At 39.1% G+C, this 18,725-nt stretch overlaps 2 protein-coding genes across 3 annotated transcripts in view; both read left to right on the forward strand.

The window, feature by feature from the left end:
- Positions 1 to 18,725, forward strand: part of mtgo (miles to go) — an 81,169-nt gene that overhangs the window by 53,715 nt on the left and 8,729 nt on the right. Inside the window, exons 2-3 of one of the 2 annotated variants that reach the window (XM_034971935.2) lie at positions 13,372 to 13,614; positions 15,649 to 15,833. In XM_034971935.2, coding sequence (XP_034827826.1) covers positions 13,452 to 13,614; positions 15,649 to 15,833 — 348 coding nt within the window. In that variant the 5' untranslated portion in view covers positions 13,372 to 13,451. Of the gene's footprint in view, positions 1 to 13,371; positions 13,615 to 15,648; positions 15,834 to 17,012; positions 17,621 to 18,725 lie in introns of those variants that run through there. The other variant, XM_069502837.1, reaches the window with a different exon arrangement.
- Positions 8,070 to 8,723, forward strand: LOC117996139 (uncharacterized). The gene has a single exon (XM_034984140.1). The coding sequence runs from the start codon at positions 8,070 to 8,072 to the stop codon at positions 8,721 to 8,723; it is 654 nt and encodes a 217-aa protein (XP_034840031.1).

The raw sequence follows: 18,725 nt of genomic DNA on the forward strand, positions 1-18,725 counted from the left end.
TATTAATCATAGTTACGTATTGTAAAACATATTATAAATTTATTATACGTATAGTGGCGGATAGTATTGTCAAATCTGTAGGTATACAATATTAAAGCGAAATACTATATACTGACTATGTACATGAAATCTCATATTAAAATATGTAAGTATAAAGCCTTCAAAATTCTTTAAGGATAGTATGCAACGATATCTACGTATGCTGTGCCCATGCACAGCATACCTAGATATCGTTGCATGTCAGGACCATATTTTTCATCCATGAGTAAGCTAAGGCTGTTATACGCCGGAGGATCAAGATTCAAGATGCGACAATGTGGCATGCTTCTAATTGCAATATTAATTTTGCGTTTTTTATCTAATTGTACGTGGCATGTGGCATGCCGTAATGTCGCACGCACTATGTAGCTCTGGCGTGAAAGAAGTGCTACGACCAAGTCACCGCCAGGGTTTTTATCACTTCTTGTTTCGAATAGGTACTTTGCACTTTGCAATCATCCTATTCGGGGTCACTGGAGTGGCAGACCGTGACCCGTGTACATTAAGAGCTTTTGTCGGGAACTCGGGAAGCCTCTAATTATCTCAAACGGCTAGGCACCCTAATTATCACGTTAACGAGGCTATTTTTTATATTGCGATTTATTATAATATTAACGCAACAAGCCCTCTGTACAAATGACAGAGTGTTGAATGTAATGACACAGCTGACGGAAAGCCAATGTGTCCCAAACGGCAATTAATTTGATCTGTGACCTTGTTATTTACCGTCCGACTTCCTTTTGCATTTATTATCTTGTTGGCCTTCCTGCAGCTAGTGTTAAATGTGAAAATGTACATTATAAAGACCCAAAAACGATCATAAATGAGCTATAAATAAACATCATGCAGAAAGCAGATATGCACCATCAAGCAAATCAAATTAAGACTTACATATTATATCAAGTAATTTATACCTACTTACTCATCTGGCGGTTTCACAGCACTTGTGAAACTTGTGCTTAAGTTGGTGCCTAACTGTCAGAAATAGTTTCAACAGTCAAATTGTTAAGGGCTTATTAAATAAATAAATTGATTGATTGATACTGAGCCAGGTTGTACATATAATACTAAAATAGTATTAGCATGAATTATTGCAGCAATGTGATAATATATAATTTTCGTGATATTCTGATTCGGGCAGGAACTGCTTAGATTAAAATTAAAATTTTAAAGTGCAGATAGTTTTTGCAGAGTTTTGCAATATGTTGCCACACTATGCCACACTCCCTTTCCTAGGCTTAAAATAAACAACGTGACTTGTATTGCTGCTCATCGTGAAACTTAGGCACGTGTTTTAAGTTAAGTGCTAGAATTAATTTTGATGACCTCCCTGGCAGAGTGGTGACTGCAGTGTCAAGCGAGAGGTTCTGAGTTGCCTATATTTATGGCTTTCCGTATTCAGTACTTCCCCCAAGGAGAGATGAGATAGATACCTACTTACGCTTTTCTAATGGCCTGAAGCGTCGTGGGGGGCTTTAGCCATAGCTAGTTACTACCGGCAAAAGCATGCTGCCAAGCGATTTAGCATTCCAGTACTTTGCATACATTCGATGCCGTTTGCAGCACTGTCAACGTTCGTTCGTAAAACTCGAGTTGGCGCCTGAAAAAGACATGGCAAAGACCCTAAAAATGTAGGTATAATGTTCGTCCAAAGATTTGTGTGCATGAGCCTTAATAACTTTATAGTATGAAGCGAATAGAACAGGCGTTGCGGCTTACATTGGCCCCGATCCAGGAATAGGCCATCCACAGTTCAAGTGTACGCCGTTTCCGGTTCAAATGTGTAGTAGATATCAGTTTACTATGCGTTTAAAATAAGAAGACAAGGCAAGCTCGCATACTCATCGTTTGATAGGTAAGTAGGTATGGTGCGCGCAAAACAAGTAGTCCAATCTGAATTCTAAACACGAGGCGTATATGACTTTGCATTGTACAAAAACAAATCTCAGTCAGTTGTCAAATGGCAGAAATCAGGGAAATACTTCGAATAGACGTAATAATGAAAATCAAAACTGGCATCTATTTACCCTAATCATCTACCCTGTTATAATTGGAGCTGGCGAACAAAACGCTGTAATTACACTGCTTATCAAAATACTTTTTCTTTAATCGGGACTTTTTGGTTCAATAAATTCAAATCTGAACTCATTTCCAAGCAAAACGGCTTCAAACTGTGCTAAAATTGAGTCCTAAGTTCGTGATTTCAATCAAAACGGTATACTTAATTACAGAGCGGTTTTCATTCAGTTTTTTGTACTTCTGTATATTTCGTGCAATTATACCGTTTTGTTCGCTAACGCCTCATTATTATTATATTTAAATGGCTCTTTTAGTAATTATCTAGATACTCGTAATACGTTTGCAAAATACAAAAATACTTACCCTTTTCTGTTTTCTGTAGGCGTGTAAAACGAAAATAAGAGTATGAATTTCATGGAAGAAAAACAGTAAGGCTGGTTATACATTAAGATACTTTTTAATTTTAACTAATGCCGTATAAAGTTTTTGCATGAGCATTTTCTAGGCAAGTTTGCCTGTAATCAGTCTGAAAAAGCTCTTTCTTAGTACATGATAGTGAAAACCGATGTACTATATTTGAAACAACGACGCGCGTCTTGGCGTTTTGCGATACATAAGCTACATGACGTCTTGACAAATCCAATATGATACTGTCTTTTATCTCAAAAGCCGTTAACTGCTAAAAATAATCATATGATTTAAAAAGATTAGCTGTCAGGTTTTCGTTTTTGAATTTTAACTTTTTCTTAGATAACTCAGTGTGTTCTTGTCTTTTTGAATCCAGTGGGTGTTATTGAGTCGCGGCCGGCCGCGCCGAGCCGAGCTGGGAGCCATGCTTGTGCCAGGAGCGAGGGCGTCTGGCGTTCTCTTGGTTAGAAAATCTTTATAAGTTTCCGTTCTGTAGACGGTTTCAGCGCTAGGTGGGCGGTAGGTACGGCCCACGTCCAATTTACCTTATAGCTTCCCTGGCACAGTGATGAGCACTATGGTCTTATAAGCGGGAGGTATTAGATCTGATTCTCGGCAGGGGCAAATTAATTTTTAAGAAGCGTCGGCCTCCTCCCTATTCGGGGGGTTTCCGAGGTTCAATCGTTAGCGTGTACCTCTTTTCGGCGTTAAAATAATAGCACTTGTTTTAACGGTGAAAGAAAACATCGTGAGAAAATCCGTATACCTGAGAGTTCTTCTTTATCTTCTCAAAGGTGTGTAAAGTCTGACAATCCACACTTGGTCAGCGAGGTAGACTATGTCTAAGCCAAACCCTTCTCATTCTGACATACATACATACATACACATACATACATTACATTAAGTAATGAGCAACGTTTCAATCTCAAAAGATTAAGATTTATATTGTTTACGTAGAGCGTAGAGGTAGTTATTGAAAGGTCAGCAATAACATAATTTGCATGCCTGGTGACAGTTGACGCGATGTTCCCGTCTGCTGCGCACTGACACCCGCCCTGGCTCTGGCGGAGCGTGGAGCGCCTAATTGTGTATACATCATAATATCTGAACGCTGCTCCAACAACGGACCTATGTCCAGAAAACCTACCTATTTATAATTTCTGTACCTATGTCCGATAGACATCAAAATAACGGCTTATTCTCGCCGAACTGGGTGACCTTCTTGGATTTTGGATTGAGCTCGGCTGGCTGGAGTGATCCGGCGGGGAGCTGGGCCAGTGGTCTCACGTTTCTACAGCGAAGGGCTACGTCTAAGTGCCGAAAAGAAAGAGAAACGGACTTCTGTCTCGTCTGCTGACAAGTAACTATAAGAACGGCTCATTGATACTGTAGCACAAGTCAGTGGCGTGCAATTCATAGAGGCATAAAAGTACTGCTTACCCTAGTTGAAATGACCAGTGCCCATTTTTATTTATGACCTGCCATTCAGTAGGTCTATATAAGGTGTATCTAAGGCCTATCTTACTAATGCTTACCCTGGCTTCGAACTCTCAACCAATAGAAGTAGGTAATGACAATAAGGCTAAAACTAAGGGTAGGGAACCTTATATGATATGTCCCAGTCAACCTTAGAAATATGTGAGAGGCGTGTTGGTCAAGACGTCTTCTGAATGCTCAACTCCATCGTAGGGACAGACAAGTCATTTTTTTGCCTAGAAGTCTACCACCGTAGTTTGACAGCCATAGTGCGACGATAGCAATCTTTGGACACACTATTGGCTGAAATGAATCATTGCAGCAAAAATATTATAAATTTAGCCAATCACTATTGAGGTTGTACCATTGATTGATGCAGCTTTTCCGCAATACGCCTACCGAATGCAACTATACCTGGAAATGCGTAACGTAACGGCCACGGCTCTGGCAGCTCTTGTGGGCTATATTCTAGTGCACGAAATAGGATGGTATTTTGTGTATAGTGGTAGCTTATACGAACATGCACCGGTAGTAGGATGTGCGTAATTTGAATTTTGACTCAACCATGACTTCCTAATAGGAGACAGAGGTTATATCGCAATATGTCACGGTCCGTAAAGTACAATAGCTCGTTCGTTCGCAGTGAGCACTATTAGTACGATTGGAGTCATACAATTAGGTCGCTTACTACGCGGCGGTAGCGAGTTAACTCCTAGACGAAAATTCGGAGTTCGAGCCAAATAGCCTGTAATAACAGCGTTAGTCTGTAATAACACTACTACAACTTTTGTGATTTGTACTACATTGTATAAGCCGAGTAGTTACTGACTGTTGTAGGCTAAATTGCTTTATTTGGCGTTTTGTGGAATTCACAATTTTTTCCAGAAGATATCAGTACCCTTATTATAAATGCGAAAGTGTATTTGTTTGTTGGTTTGTCTTTTAATCACGTTGCAACGGGTGGCACCGGTGCAACGGATTGACGTGATTATTTGCATGGGTATAGATAAAGACCTGGAGAGTGACATAGGCTACTTTTTATCCCGGAAAATCAAACCGTTTCCACGGGATTTTTAAAAACCTAAGTAATTCCACGCGGACGAAGTCGCGGGCATCAGCAAGTAAACTATAGATCCAAAAAAACTTCTACCATAGCAGTATGTAAGTTAACTAATTAGTAAAAGGGGGTCACGGCTCACGGCCCTCATCAATAAGGAATACGATGCAGATAGAGATTTACACTTAATTCTTTCAACAGGAAGTAAAACACTATGTAGGTTAGAATGATCATCGATGAGTTAGAGTAAAATCTTGTTCGATCTTCGATATGATGCGAAGAATTGTAGGAAAGTGACGGGTGGGAACGGAAGGCTACAAAACATAAAGGGGTTACTGGTAAGACAATCGCAGAATTATTCCAGTTAGCCATGGACTTCAAGTTATTGCTCTTAGATTAGCTATAGAGAAGTTATTGCTCACCAGAACAAGTTCAGTAATAGAGTCGCATGGATACGCATACGTCCAAAGAAGATATAATTTTTTTTTCTGTCGTGTAAAATCTAGTAAGTAACAAGATCGTTTTTATTGCGTTTCCAAAATAATTTATAATCGTACCTATTTAATACCTATCCTACCATTTTATGCTTTAGCAACCTACCATATTATTATACAACAGACCCAGGTAGCATGTAGATTGTAGGTACGTAAGTATCTACCATATATCTACTTTTACTTTCAACTAATTACACACTTGTACCTAGCTAATAGACTGTGAAGGTTGGCTAGGTAAAAGGTCCACTCCAATAAAAGTAAAGCTGTTCCTAGAATTCTAGATCTTATAGTTGATTCGACAGTAGAAGACCGGTTACGGGCCTTGACTTTTTTATTTTATATCTGTTAAATTAACTAGTTTATTATCCGCGGTTTCGCAAGCCTAAATTTGTCTAGGACAGATCCAAACGTGCTCAATTAAATATCATGTTTTCTTATTCGTTTAATACTGGATGCTTGCTCATCCTCGGTTTGAGTAGGTATTCGGTTCGCTTAGCACTTTGTAGGTAGCCACTGAACCTCTATAGAGGCCAATGTTCTTCTTCCGATATATCCTTTTTCAAACCCTTTTGCTTTCTGATTTCCCAACTGGTGGTGGTGGTATCATAAATGGCACAAGCTGTTCTACATGAAATAAATTCATTTCATTGGCATTTGGTACCGGCAAGTTTTTGGTTTGTTTGTACTTGATTCTGCATAATATCACTTAACATCAGGTGACCCGACTGCTCGTTTGCTCGCCATTTTTATATTTAAAAAAAATTATACGTGTTGTTAGGTACTAGGTACTAGGTAGGCCGGTTGTCTTCTCCACACATTCGCTATGCAAATGAATTCTCAGAACGTCTCGGGTGACGCGAAGCGTTCGAGATAACTTCCTTTTGCACTTCTCGACATTTGGAAATACCCGAACACCGGTTTTGTTGCGGCGGCGCGGCGGCTGCGGCGCCGTGTATTAATATTATTGAACGAGCAAAAACTGCTGCACAACATGGATATAAATCAAAACAAACACTCGCTGGTGTGCGTAACTGTTTGCGTCAGAGGTAGGTAACCAGTAACTATGTACTTACATTCCGAGTTACAACCTGTATGCATTGAGATGGATCATGGAGCAGCAGGTCTCATACATCTGACTTCAAAAAGGGCATCACCGGTAAAGGCTGCCACACATTGGCACGAAGCGTTCAGTAAACTTGCAGCCTATGTGTAAACTTTAAACACTGTTTCTGAATTGTGCCTAGCTAATACCTAGATCCTTTGATGTTTGTTTGAAAACCCACAAGAGTCGGCAAGCTGGCTAGCTCCGACCACACGTGGCAAACTGTGAAATGTATCCCTAGAGGTACCTACTTATCAGCAAAGACATGATAGATACATACTTAATAATACAGTCAAATGAAAACTCCTGATTCTATGAGTTATGACTGACCAATCGAAATAGAAAGCTGAAATTTCCCACAGAACTTCCCTTCAAAGTGTAGACAAGAAATAAGGCCGGATTTTTCGGAATACCTACAGGACAGAGAATAAAGAGGATTTATATTTTAGTTTTATGACTGAAGCGAGAATTATTGACACAGAGATTTTAAACTCTGCTGCCAACGCTACTTTACTGAATGGCAAACAGTTTGGTAAACGTGTGCACCAATCAGGTTGCTGAACTAAAGATGCTCTGTAACATGACAACTCTCAGTCTGAATACATTCCATAGGTATACCTTATCGTAGAGGAAGCAGGCACGGGTTGACTGCGCTGCAACAGTTTGGTCACAATACCCAATAATAGTAACTCAACTTGGCCGACTTCTTGCAACACATTCCTACGTTTAGCCCTACCTAATCTACAGGTGCAACTTCCCTTGTGGTAATAACGAGTAAATATTTTGAGGGTGATCAAAAGATCAAAAGTGTAATGATCCGGGCACCAACACGTGCTCAAACTCTAGTAAAATACCAGTCCAAACTGAGTATCACAGTGGTATCACATATTGTCGTGTAAATGACTACCTACTAACATGAATATATGCAAAGCAAATGAGTTTGTGTGCGTCATGTGTGCATGTATGTGGGGTTCCGGCTTCGAGTGGTTGACCGTTGAATGAAATTCTCAGTTCTGTGATTTCGCCGAATCTCTGGGGTCACCTTCTTTGTCAATTTTGTCGCCAGTGATAACACACTTCTCTATATCTAGATTTTAAGCTCTAAGTAGTATAAAATAAATTAAAATATTAATACAGTATATGCAGTAATACAGTATATGCATGTTTTCTAGATCTAAGCCGGGCATTTGACCTCGTTAATTACAAAATACTATGGCGTAAACTTGATAGACACGTACCAAAAGAATTAACGAATCTGTGGAGATTTTGGTACGAGAACCAAACTAACTACGTAAAATGGGGCGATGCACTCTCTAGTGAATACAGACTAGAGTGTGGCGTTCGTCAAGGAGGGCTGACGTCTCCGGACCTATTTAACCTTTATATCAATGACCTTATTGGGAGGCTGAGAAGTACCAAAGTCGGTTGCCATATTGGTAACATCTGTGTTAACAATTTGAGCTACGCTGACGACATGGTGCTTCTCAGCCCCTCAATAAACGGACTTAGGAAACTGCTCAATATTTGTGAGCAGTTTGCTGCAGAACATGCTCTCAAATATTATGTAGCAAAAACTGAAATGCTCGTCTTCAAAGCGGGCAAGGGTCCGGAGACCGTTCCGCCGGTGTATTTGAATGGGTCGTCGGTTCGGGTTGTTAAGAGATTTAAATATTTGGGCCATATTTTATCAGAAGACATAAAAGATGACGGAGATATGGAGAGGGAGCGCAGGGCTCTTTCGGTATGGGCTAACATGATAGCGCGCAGATTCGCTCGTTGCTCTGATGATGTGAAGGTGACGTTATTTAAAGCTTTTTGTCAATGTTTCTACACATGTCAGCTGTGGACAAAGTTTACCAAGCGCAGCTATAATGCACTTAGGGTACAATATAACAACGCCTTCCGCATCCTAATGAAGCACCCGCGTTTCTGCAGTGCTAAAGCTATGTTTGCTGCTGCAAGGGTCCCTGACTTCTTCGCCATACTCCGAGCGAGGACGGCTTCCTACTGGGAAAGACTGACATACAGTACCAACGCTATCTTATGTGCTATTGTAGAGGATCTTAGTAATCCTTTCACAAAACATTGGTCCAACCTGCATCGGTACGATAATAACACCTTTACTTAGATTAGCTTATTTTTAAATTGTTAGCTCCATTTTTTTATTTTATTTTTTTACATTTATATTGTTAGTAAATTCAATTCTAATATTTAATGTAATCTGCTCCATATTGGGTGTATATTGTTATGGGTTGTAACTTGTTTTGTCATTGCCTGAAATAATTTTTTTTTTTTTTTTTTTTTATTATTATTTTTAAAACGTTTGTCTGTGTATTCGCGTATAAGCTCTAAACTTTGTACTGGATTCATGCAATCTTTACAATTTAGATAGAGATGGTAGTTATACTTACAAGAGAATTGGCACCATAGACCGTCACATCGTTCAGGTTTCAAATTATTTTTTACTAGATGATGCCTGCGACTTAGTCATAATATTTTTTGATTTATCGTGCAAAATGTCGAAAAAAACACCCGAGTACTGAACCCTCGGTGCGCCAGTCTGACTCGCATATTGGTTTTTATAATTAAGCATATCGTTTTCAGGGGTAGGTACTTGTTTTGTTAGCTCAGACACTGGCTCCGTCTAGCGTAGCATCCATTTGCCTACCTATTTACATAACAAAGTGTGGTCCGTTCCTCCCCGATTCAATCTCGAGTCTCGGGCGCAAACGTACGTCGTCGTTTCGTTGCCACCTCCTCATTTACCGTTTATTCAATTGAACATCATCGAGAGCGATGCGATGAATGATCGTCTTGAGCACGTCAATACTTCTATAGATATACCGACCTCCTTACATTGTAGCGTTTCCTGGATATTTTTACGTGTACCTACAATGTTGGTTTTGGATTCATTGAGTCAGACTTCTAGTATTTTGATTTTTGATATCACCGTGATCGTTGGTAGGTTAGGTGCCTACTTGAAGATTGCTTAGGTATTAGTTAATACCTACGTGTTACCACTAATCTACAGTCCCCAGCTGTCGGCGGCGGCACAAACCCCGCCCGTTGTACTATTGTAGTACCTACTGACTCCTAGCACAAGCTACGCTTAGTTGGAGGGGAAAAGGAAATAAGTCATCATCAACATCAGTACCCTTATTATAAATGCGAAACTGTATTTGTTTGTTGGTTTGTCCTTCAAATCTCGTCGCAACGGTGCGACGGATTGACGTGATTTTTTGCATGGGTATAGGATAAAGACCTGGAGAGTGACATAGGCTACTTTTTATCCCGGAAAATCTAAGTTCCCACGGGATTTTTAAAACCTAATGCCACGCGGATGAAGTCGCGGGCATCAGCTAGTGTTTTATATTCTTTAAAAAAATCTGCTTCAACTTCAATAAAACCAAAAAACTTGCTTGTTTTTATTTGTTTCTTAGTGAAATATGTACCTACCTATGTGAGATCGAGCCAGAAAAGCAGCGTAATCATTTAGGTCTAATATCACGGGATTCCCCTTGTAACTGTAAGTAGATATCCTGCGTAATTGAAAACTGGAGTGATCGTTTGTCATGTCGTAATCACAACATTTTGCAAAAAAATGCAAAGTAGATATTAAAGCAGGTTTCTAAATATGCTGACATTGATACATACTAAGGCGATGCTATATTTTTTCAGGTTGCTGACATTTTTTTGCCTATTGCACAATTTGCCTATTCAAATCATTAATTTACATTTACTTATTAAACCTACCTATTTACATACCTACAGGTTTAATAATAGCAGTAAGTAATGCATAACTAAAAAACCAGGTATAATTAGATATATACATAGAGAGCCATGTAGTTACATGTTGGTTACCTACTTTATTTTTTTTACAAAAAACTAGTTCAGGCGTGTTCTCTGCGCATATTTTTTTTATACAGATACAAGTAAGCCCTTGACTGCAATTTCACCTGGTGGTACCTAAGTGATGATGCAGTCTAAGATGGAATTGGGCTAAAAGGGGTATGACAGTTTTTATTAAACCCATACCCCGCTCGGGGGTATGACTTTGCCGGTAGAGTGGTAACTAGCCACGGCCGAAGCCTCCCACCAGATCAGACCAGAGAAAATTCAGCAGTTGAAAGGTGCCACTGCGTAGTGGCCTGCTCTATTTTATCAAACAGTTTTTTTTGCGGTAAGTATTTAGTTACTTCATCATCATGATCAACTCTTCACCGGCTCACTACAGAGCACAGGTCGCCTCTCAGAGTGAGAAGGGTTTTGGCCATAGTCTACCACGCTGGCCAAGTGCGTATTGGCAGACTTCACACACCTTTGAGAACATTATGGAGAACTCTCAGGCATGCAGGTTTCCTCACGATGTTTTCCTTCACCGTTAAAGCAAGTTAGATTAGTTACTTACGGAATACAAATTTTAAATACTATCAATTTCCGCTTTTAGGTTTTAGAATTACCTATTTATTACAGGTACTTACGTAGTTGCTACATTCTTATGGGCAAATGATTTTTGACTCTATGTGTAATTAGTAAATTGTACTTACTCTCTATAGATCATCTATCATCTCTACTTCTACGCAATCAGTACATTTTGGAACAAATTACAAACTGACGAAATAGCTTATATCAAAGGCAACATGATAAATAGAAAAGTAAGGTTACCGTTTCACGTTTGATCAGGATTGCCTCTCATGTTACAAGTGTCACTAACCGTTATGGTCTAGTATATTTGATACATTCGATCTGGGAAAATGTATCATGAAATATAAGTACGCTCTATTTATTTCCTCACGTATCGTGTTGCGAAACAGCACTCAGCAGTCGGCAATGCGGGCGTGTCCATATTATTTTTTCACAATTTCTACAGATTTGCGTAACATTTTGCACTTAGATCGGTATCTAGATAACCGGGAACCCTAAAATTGACCAAGTTTTATTAGTATACTAACAGGCTAAACGTTTGACTTGCTTCTTCATATAAACGTAAGTAGGTACCTACCGACCTATTAATTATACAGATCTAAAAAATTGATTGATCAGTGGATTAATCTATTTTTAGGGTTCCGCACTTCAAAAGGAAAAACGGAACCCTTATAGGATCACTTTGTTGTCTGTCTGTCCGTCTGTCGGTCTGTCAAGAAACCTTCCCGTTGATCTAGAACCATGAAATTTGGTAGGTAGGTGGGTCTTAGCTTGTATTAGGGGAAAAATCTGAAAACCCTGAATTTGTGGTTACATCACACAAAAAAAATTAAATTGTGGTCATAAACTAATAATTAGTATTTTCAATTTTCGTAGTGAGATAACTATATCAAGTGGGGTATCATATGAAATGGCTTCACCTGTGCATTCTAAAACAGATTTTTATTTATTTTTATGTATCATAGTTTTTGAATTATCGTGCAAAATATCGAAAAAAGTCAGATGTCTATCGCTATTATGTGCCAGAAAATAATAGTTAATGTAATATTATACTTAATTTTCTTATTTTGAAGTTATGTTGACCCTTGAAACATCTCTGTTTTAGGGCAAACTTCGTGCGTAAATAAATAATCTATAAGTATTTACCTATTATAGATATTATAAAATTCAAAACTAACGAGTTAAAGGCATACTTAACTTAATAATAATTTCAAATTCTATACTTTGTTTAAAAACATTGATTAGTTTGTAAAAAATTAAAGTAGGTACGTAAAACTTTGGTAACACCAGACGTTGATTCGCGTTGTTCAAAGATCGCGCATTTCGCTCTTGAAATTATGTCCCGACTGTGATTAATGTTGTTTGCAATAGCATGTTCTCACGCTCGACTTTGTAGCGACCATGGAGAGCACTCTTAAATAACGTTATCTCAGAAAAAGCACGTCATCTTTTGACAACGGTCAACAGGGAGCGAAAGCCGAAAGGTCACGCGCGTGGGTCAAATCGATACCCGTAACCCGTTGCATTATAGTCGTACCCATTCCAAGCCCAAGTTTTACGTTACTTGATGGGACTATGAGTTGTGTTTAGCATTTTTATAAACAAAGGGAACCGCAGAGATTATGTGCAATCTGAAATCATCAAGTATAAGTACGCGACAGGTCAAGATGGCAATCGGAGTACGAGTTGGGGGGACGCCCAGCACATCCGCGCGTGACTCGCGCTCGCCCGCACCGGGTCAGCGTGGGGGCTGTGCGGGTGTGCGGGATGTTTGCTCCCCGATTGTCATCTCGACCTGTCGCGGACTATACACGATTGTACTTTCAGATTGTGTAACAACTAACAACTATACAACTCAAGATTGGAAAGGAATCGAATGTGCAAATGTAATTTTATAAGCTAAATCTCATTAAGCGACAATAATAGTGCGGTACGGTGAGTTGCACAAGCACAGCTCGTCAAATCGATATCGACATCCGCGTGAGCGCATCGTGACGGCATTTGCCTTTTAAATGGGGCGCTGTCACGGCGCCTCACGAGTTTTGCGTGGATGCGCCCGTTATCTATGTCAGCGATTGCGGGTAAGAACACCTTGAAGAATAGAGGTTGACGTTCTCTCTTTGCTTAAAACTTGAAACAGATCACTGAATAAATCTTTAATATAAAATAAAAGGAAAAAGGTGACTGACATCATAGTTTTTGAATTATAGTGCGAAATGTCGAAAAAGTACGACTGTAGTACGGAACGGTGCGCGAGCCGACTTGAACTCGGCCGGTTTTTCTTTTCTTGCTACGATTTGAAGAACGATCTTTGAAAACTAGAAATATAATGCTTGTTTCAATTGTTACAGTTTGACGTGCGAGCGGCGGACACCTCCGCGCAACGGATGCGTCGCGGGCGGCGGCGTGCGATGCGCTGCTAGACGCTGCCATGGTGGGCGTGGGAGTGGCGGAGGGCGGCGGTGGCGGCGCGCCCGATCCCTACTACGGCGAGTACTACCCGCCGGAGCCCTACTACGTGCCGCCGGAGATGTGCGCGCACCCTCAGCAGCACCCGCAGCATGCGCACATGTGCGCTGTGCACCCTGAATATGGTAAGTTTTCCTATCCAGCAATCGGAGCAGGTGATGTGGACTCTAGTCTCCATCTTAGCAATAGGAAGATCTTCCAACGGACGCTTGTCATGTTCGGGGATAGCTGGTCCAATCGTTGTTGTAGTGTAGATAGGTATACCTACTGATCTTGGCACTTGTAAATCATAGTGCTTCGAAGTGAAAACTTCGTTAGCGCGATTTAGTGAAAATATTATCGACGGCAATTTTCTTGTGAGGTGAGTTTCGTGGATTTTTCTCTCTCAAATGCATTGAACTCTTGCACTTAAGAGAGGTTAGAGACTTGTTAGAGGTTGATGCTATAAAATTTAGTCTTTAGAGGTCAGGCTGGTCAGGGCCCAGACAAATCTGCGTAGTTTTCTTTTAAACTTTTTCTTTTATCGGCAAATTGCAGAATCTTAACACTTTATTTCTCCTCTAGAAACGGAAACTGTTTTAGTGTGTGTGACGAACTTTCCTTTAAATAATTTTATAGTGTATTTAATATATGTAACTATGTAGTTTGTTTGTTTGTTCACTTTTACGTTGATACTTCAGTTAACATTTTGATACCCTGCCCACGCCCTATACATCCAAATAGTACATGGGTACCTGTCCAAAATTATTCTACACGTGGAAATTATTACCGCCGTCGCCGCCCATGAACATTTGCAGCACCCGAGAAATTAATTTTCCTAGAGAATTATCTGTAAAAGAAGGCTGTTGTGCTTAATAAGTGTACAATAAAAGTGTATTTCTTCATTTAATGGACCGTTTGTTCTTATAGACGAAGTTTGGTCATATCATATTTTTGATTTTCCTAAATAAGTATACAAAATTGGCAGGTCCACAGCAGGTCGAGATGGCAATTAGGGTATGAGTCGGGGGGACGCCCAGAACACCCGCACAGCGCCCGCGCTCGCCTGCACTTAGTTAGCGCGGGGGTTGTGCAGGTGTGACGGACGTTCCCATCCCGATTGCCATCTCAACCTGTCCTACCTACTTAGGTAGTTTTAAGACAAAAGAATTTTTAATGCAAAGTGCATCAAGATTGTTTGAGGATTCTCAGTTGATTGCTCACGGCTTGCGGTCGGTTGTGTTTAGCAAGTTTATTCTAAAACTATGCAGCACGTTTCCGTCGCGATTTTGAAATGGATTATCCCACTATTTCTGCGAATGCCCAAAACAGCTCCATTCATAAACCGCAAAATTACGAGGCGGAACGGTCCGCGATGATGTCAAAATCAAGCCAAGCTTGAATCTAGCTGCATTGAGCCAAATTCGTACCTAACTACTAAGTTACAAATGAAACCAGTTTGTAATCGTATACCTACCTACTTACTTATTACTTATTAATGTTCTGTAAAAATATAGGACTTTGCCGCCTATGTAGTATGTATACGGTTCTATAATAGGTTTCATACAATTTTCAAATATTTTTTTTTTAAGGATCTTGATCGCTTTTCCTCTTATTTTGTCTAATGAAAATTCTGCAAAAAAAATCCAATACATGAAATTGGGTATATCCAGAAGTGGGGTTGATTGATGATGATGATGACGACGACGACGACGACGACGACGACGACGACGACGACGACGACGACGACGACGACGACAAAAGCGCGGCTGTCCGCTGTAAATAGTGGATTTTACTGTAGGGTACCTAATGGGTAGCTTTTACAATTATTATCGTACGGATTTCTAATTTTTTGAAAATAAGATCCTATAGCCTATGTCACTCAAGAATAATGTAGCTTTCTACTGGTGAAAGAATTTTCAAAATCAGTTTATTAGTTTTAGAGATTACTTCCTACAAACATACCTCCTTTATAATATAAGTATAAATAATTAAATATTATCGTGCGACTTTTGATTCTGCCTATACCTTGTGAGGGTAGGTTAGGAATAAATATGACAGATGGGTTGTCAAAGTAAAATAATAAATTAGTGCATGCCTAATACCTCACATACCTAACTTTATTCATCACCTGTTATAATAATTAATTGAGTTAGTTATTAGACGATGAATGCTTTCAGGCGGCATACCGGCGAATATGATGCCTCCCATGATGCCTCCGGTGCTGGACGAGGGCATGCGGCACTACCTTGTGGCGCACCCGCATGCGCAGCCGCACCCGCACCACGCGCCGCACCACCAGCCGCCGCACCACCAGCCGCCCCACCATCAGCCACCGCCTCACCACCAACCGCCACATCACTACGTGAGTTTTTTTATTATCATCACACTCATCAACCATCTTCATTCACACGCAACAAAGTATAACAATGCATACGGTGATCACAGCTATATTCGATCCACGGAAAGAACTTACTATAGGGTTCTCTCTGTTACGTAATCTCATACAAATGACAGAGAGAAAAATCTCAGTGGGCGTTAACCATTTTGATACACCGACCAATTACAAACGTAACTATGTTTCCGAATTGAATTTCGAATGTTAAATTTGAAAATATTTTTGAATTGAATATAAAATTTAAATGAAAATGAACATTTCAAAAAGTAAACATGTTTTTGATTATTGATTAGTAAATCAAAATGGCTAACGCGCACTGAGATTTTTGGCTCTGTCATTCGTATGTGATTACATAACAGAGAAAGCGCTATACCGTAAAATGAGGTAATTTGGAAATCACGAGGTTATTTGGGTCATTTTGAATAATTAGTATTTTCCATGGTCACATGGTCACAATAATTATTTTCTCTTAAAAAGTTCCATTTATGGCCAAGTAAAATAGAGCCAGAATCCACTGCAGCATAGCAGCCATAGCAGCAGCAAGAAAAAAAATACCCAAAGTCAGTTTGACTTTGACAAATGATTTCTGTCAAAATTGATGTTGACACTTGTGTTTCCACTTTTAGGGATTTCGCCCTATCTTAAGGGCGAAACGACTAATATTAGATATGGTTTAGGTTGTATTTTATATTAATAGGGGTAGTAATATGATTGTTAGCGTAACATAATATCGAACTTCAGGTGCTAGTGCTATTTTTTTACTCGCCCAGTTTATCTACTAATTTTGATACCAATTTTTTAGATTTATCAAAGGGCGCAGGCTCAATAAGGCTAAAAAAGGGCAGAACGAAATTTTTTCCGTTAGTTGCGGAATGAGGCAAATTAGGGCGTATTATTCATCGATGTATTAAATAATAATAATTCCTTCTCTTATAGTCTGAGATATTCACAGAAACTAGGGTAAAACCAAAATCGTAAGTGGAAACACTGATTGACACCGTCAATGTCAATTTGACACGTACGATGCTTGCTAATATTTTGTTTTGATTTATTTACCTACTTGGCCGGCTACAAACAAATAATAAGATACGATCATTATTTATTATTAAACAAAGTCTAAGTTAAGTTCTAAATAGTTTATCGTGATTTTAATATTATGTGAGCCTTAACGACAGTCTAATAAGAACAGTGTAAACAACTCATGTTATTGTAGCGGTATTCAATAAGATTTATCAATACCTGTTGCTCTTTCAATAATACATAATATTGTTCAACTACATAATACAAAAAACAGTAACAATAGCTTCACATGAGTCGAGTGGAATGGCAAATAATGGTTAACACAGCCAAAGGTTACAATATTATGTTCATCGGCTGTGCAAACCATTTCCGCCGATTTATCCATCGATTGTTTCACTTTCGCCTGTAAATTCAAGTACTTAATACACGTGGAGAGCTTGAATTTACGCGATCATTTTTAGTAAACACATATATTGTATATTTTCTTTACTTATCCAGTGTTCTTTAGATTATAGTGGTATTGAATTGTTTTTGTGATTGCTAAACGCGTTATCAGCCGAGTTTGCTGTACTTACGTGGCGAATGACGTGTGCTCTGTGGACTGTGCCTTGTTGTCAAGTTGGCTGATATAATATACAACTTGTAAAATAAATATCTCAGTATTGTTTTATAAGTAAAGAACAATGAGTGAATCGGACCCTATAAAAAAAGCTTGTGACAAAGATACACCTAAGGTAAAATTATTATTGTTAGTAATAATGCAAGAAATGATATTTTAATTGAAAATGCCTGATATCCAGCACACAATAGTTTATTATGACTATATTGTGCCTATTTATAATGTATGGAAATCACACAAAACAATAAACTAGAAAAATGTCTCATGGCAATTTGGGAGTTTGGACTAGTGGAGAAACTAGGTTGGCCCTTAGGCTAAAAAGTTTGAAGATCCCTACCCTGGTATATTTAAAACTGTTAAGTCAACTAATATCTCAAGCAGTGATAGCCTAGTAGTCAAGACATCTGCTTCCTAGTCGGGGGTCTGGGGTTCCATCCTGACATACCTCTAACTTTTTGAAGTTGTTTAATGATGAAGCGAAAAATCGGGAAGCAACCTGAATGTTTAAAAGTTCTCTATTATGTTCTCAAAAATATGTGAAGTCTGCCAAACTGCACTAGGCCAGCGTGGTAGACTGTGGTCAAAACCTTCTCATTCTGAGAAGCGACCTGTGCTCGGTAGTTAGGCGGCGATGGGTTGATCATGATGAAGGTGTCATTTGAGTTAGCTTTCAATCTGTCATTTTGTAAAACAGCAACACAGTTGTCATAATTTGACATCTCTATTATGACTTCAGCAAACTAAGCTGCCTGTCCACCCACTGAAGTGGCCCAGAGACATGATCAGCAGACCAATAGGATTATTTGAATATGATTGAATGATTAATAGTACATTATGTGTTAGTGTTACTAGTGTTACTTAGTAGTCCATGATTGAACAGTATCAGTTGGCTATACACTTGTGGCATAATAGAATTTTTTTATCCTCATCTGGGTATTAAAATTTATGCTTTGAATGTAAATAATAAAAAATATTCTTAGTTACAAGAAAATTGGTGATCTACACAATAGGCTAACTAGAAAAAGTAACAAGCTTGCAGGCTACAGCTCCTACCTTCCGCCTCAGGAAAGTCCAAAAGTCATTTGTGGGTATGGGTATAACCTTTTATAATAAAATCCCGCAAATTATTTGGACTTACCTTTGCACAAGTTTAAAAATCTATTAAAAATATGCTCCTGAAAAAAGCATATTACACAATTGAAGATTATCTAAATGATAAA

The sequence above is a fragment of the Maniola hyperantus genome, chromosome 1 (genome assembly GCF_902806685.2).
Source record: "Maniola hyperantus chromosome 1, iAphHyp1.2, whole genome shotgun sequence".
NCBI lineage: Eukaryota > Metazoa > Arthropoda > Insecta > Lepidoptera > Nymphalidae > Maniola > Maniola hyperantus.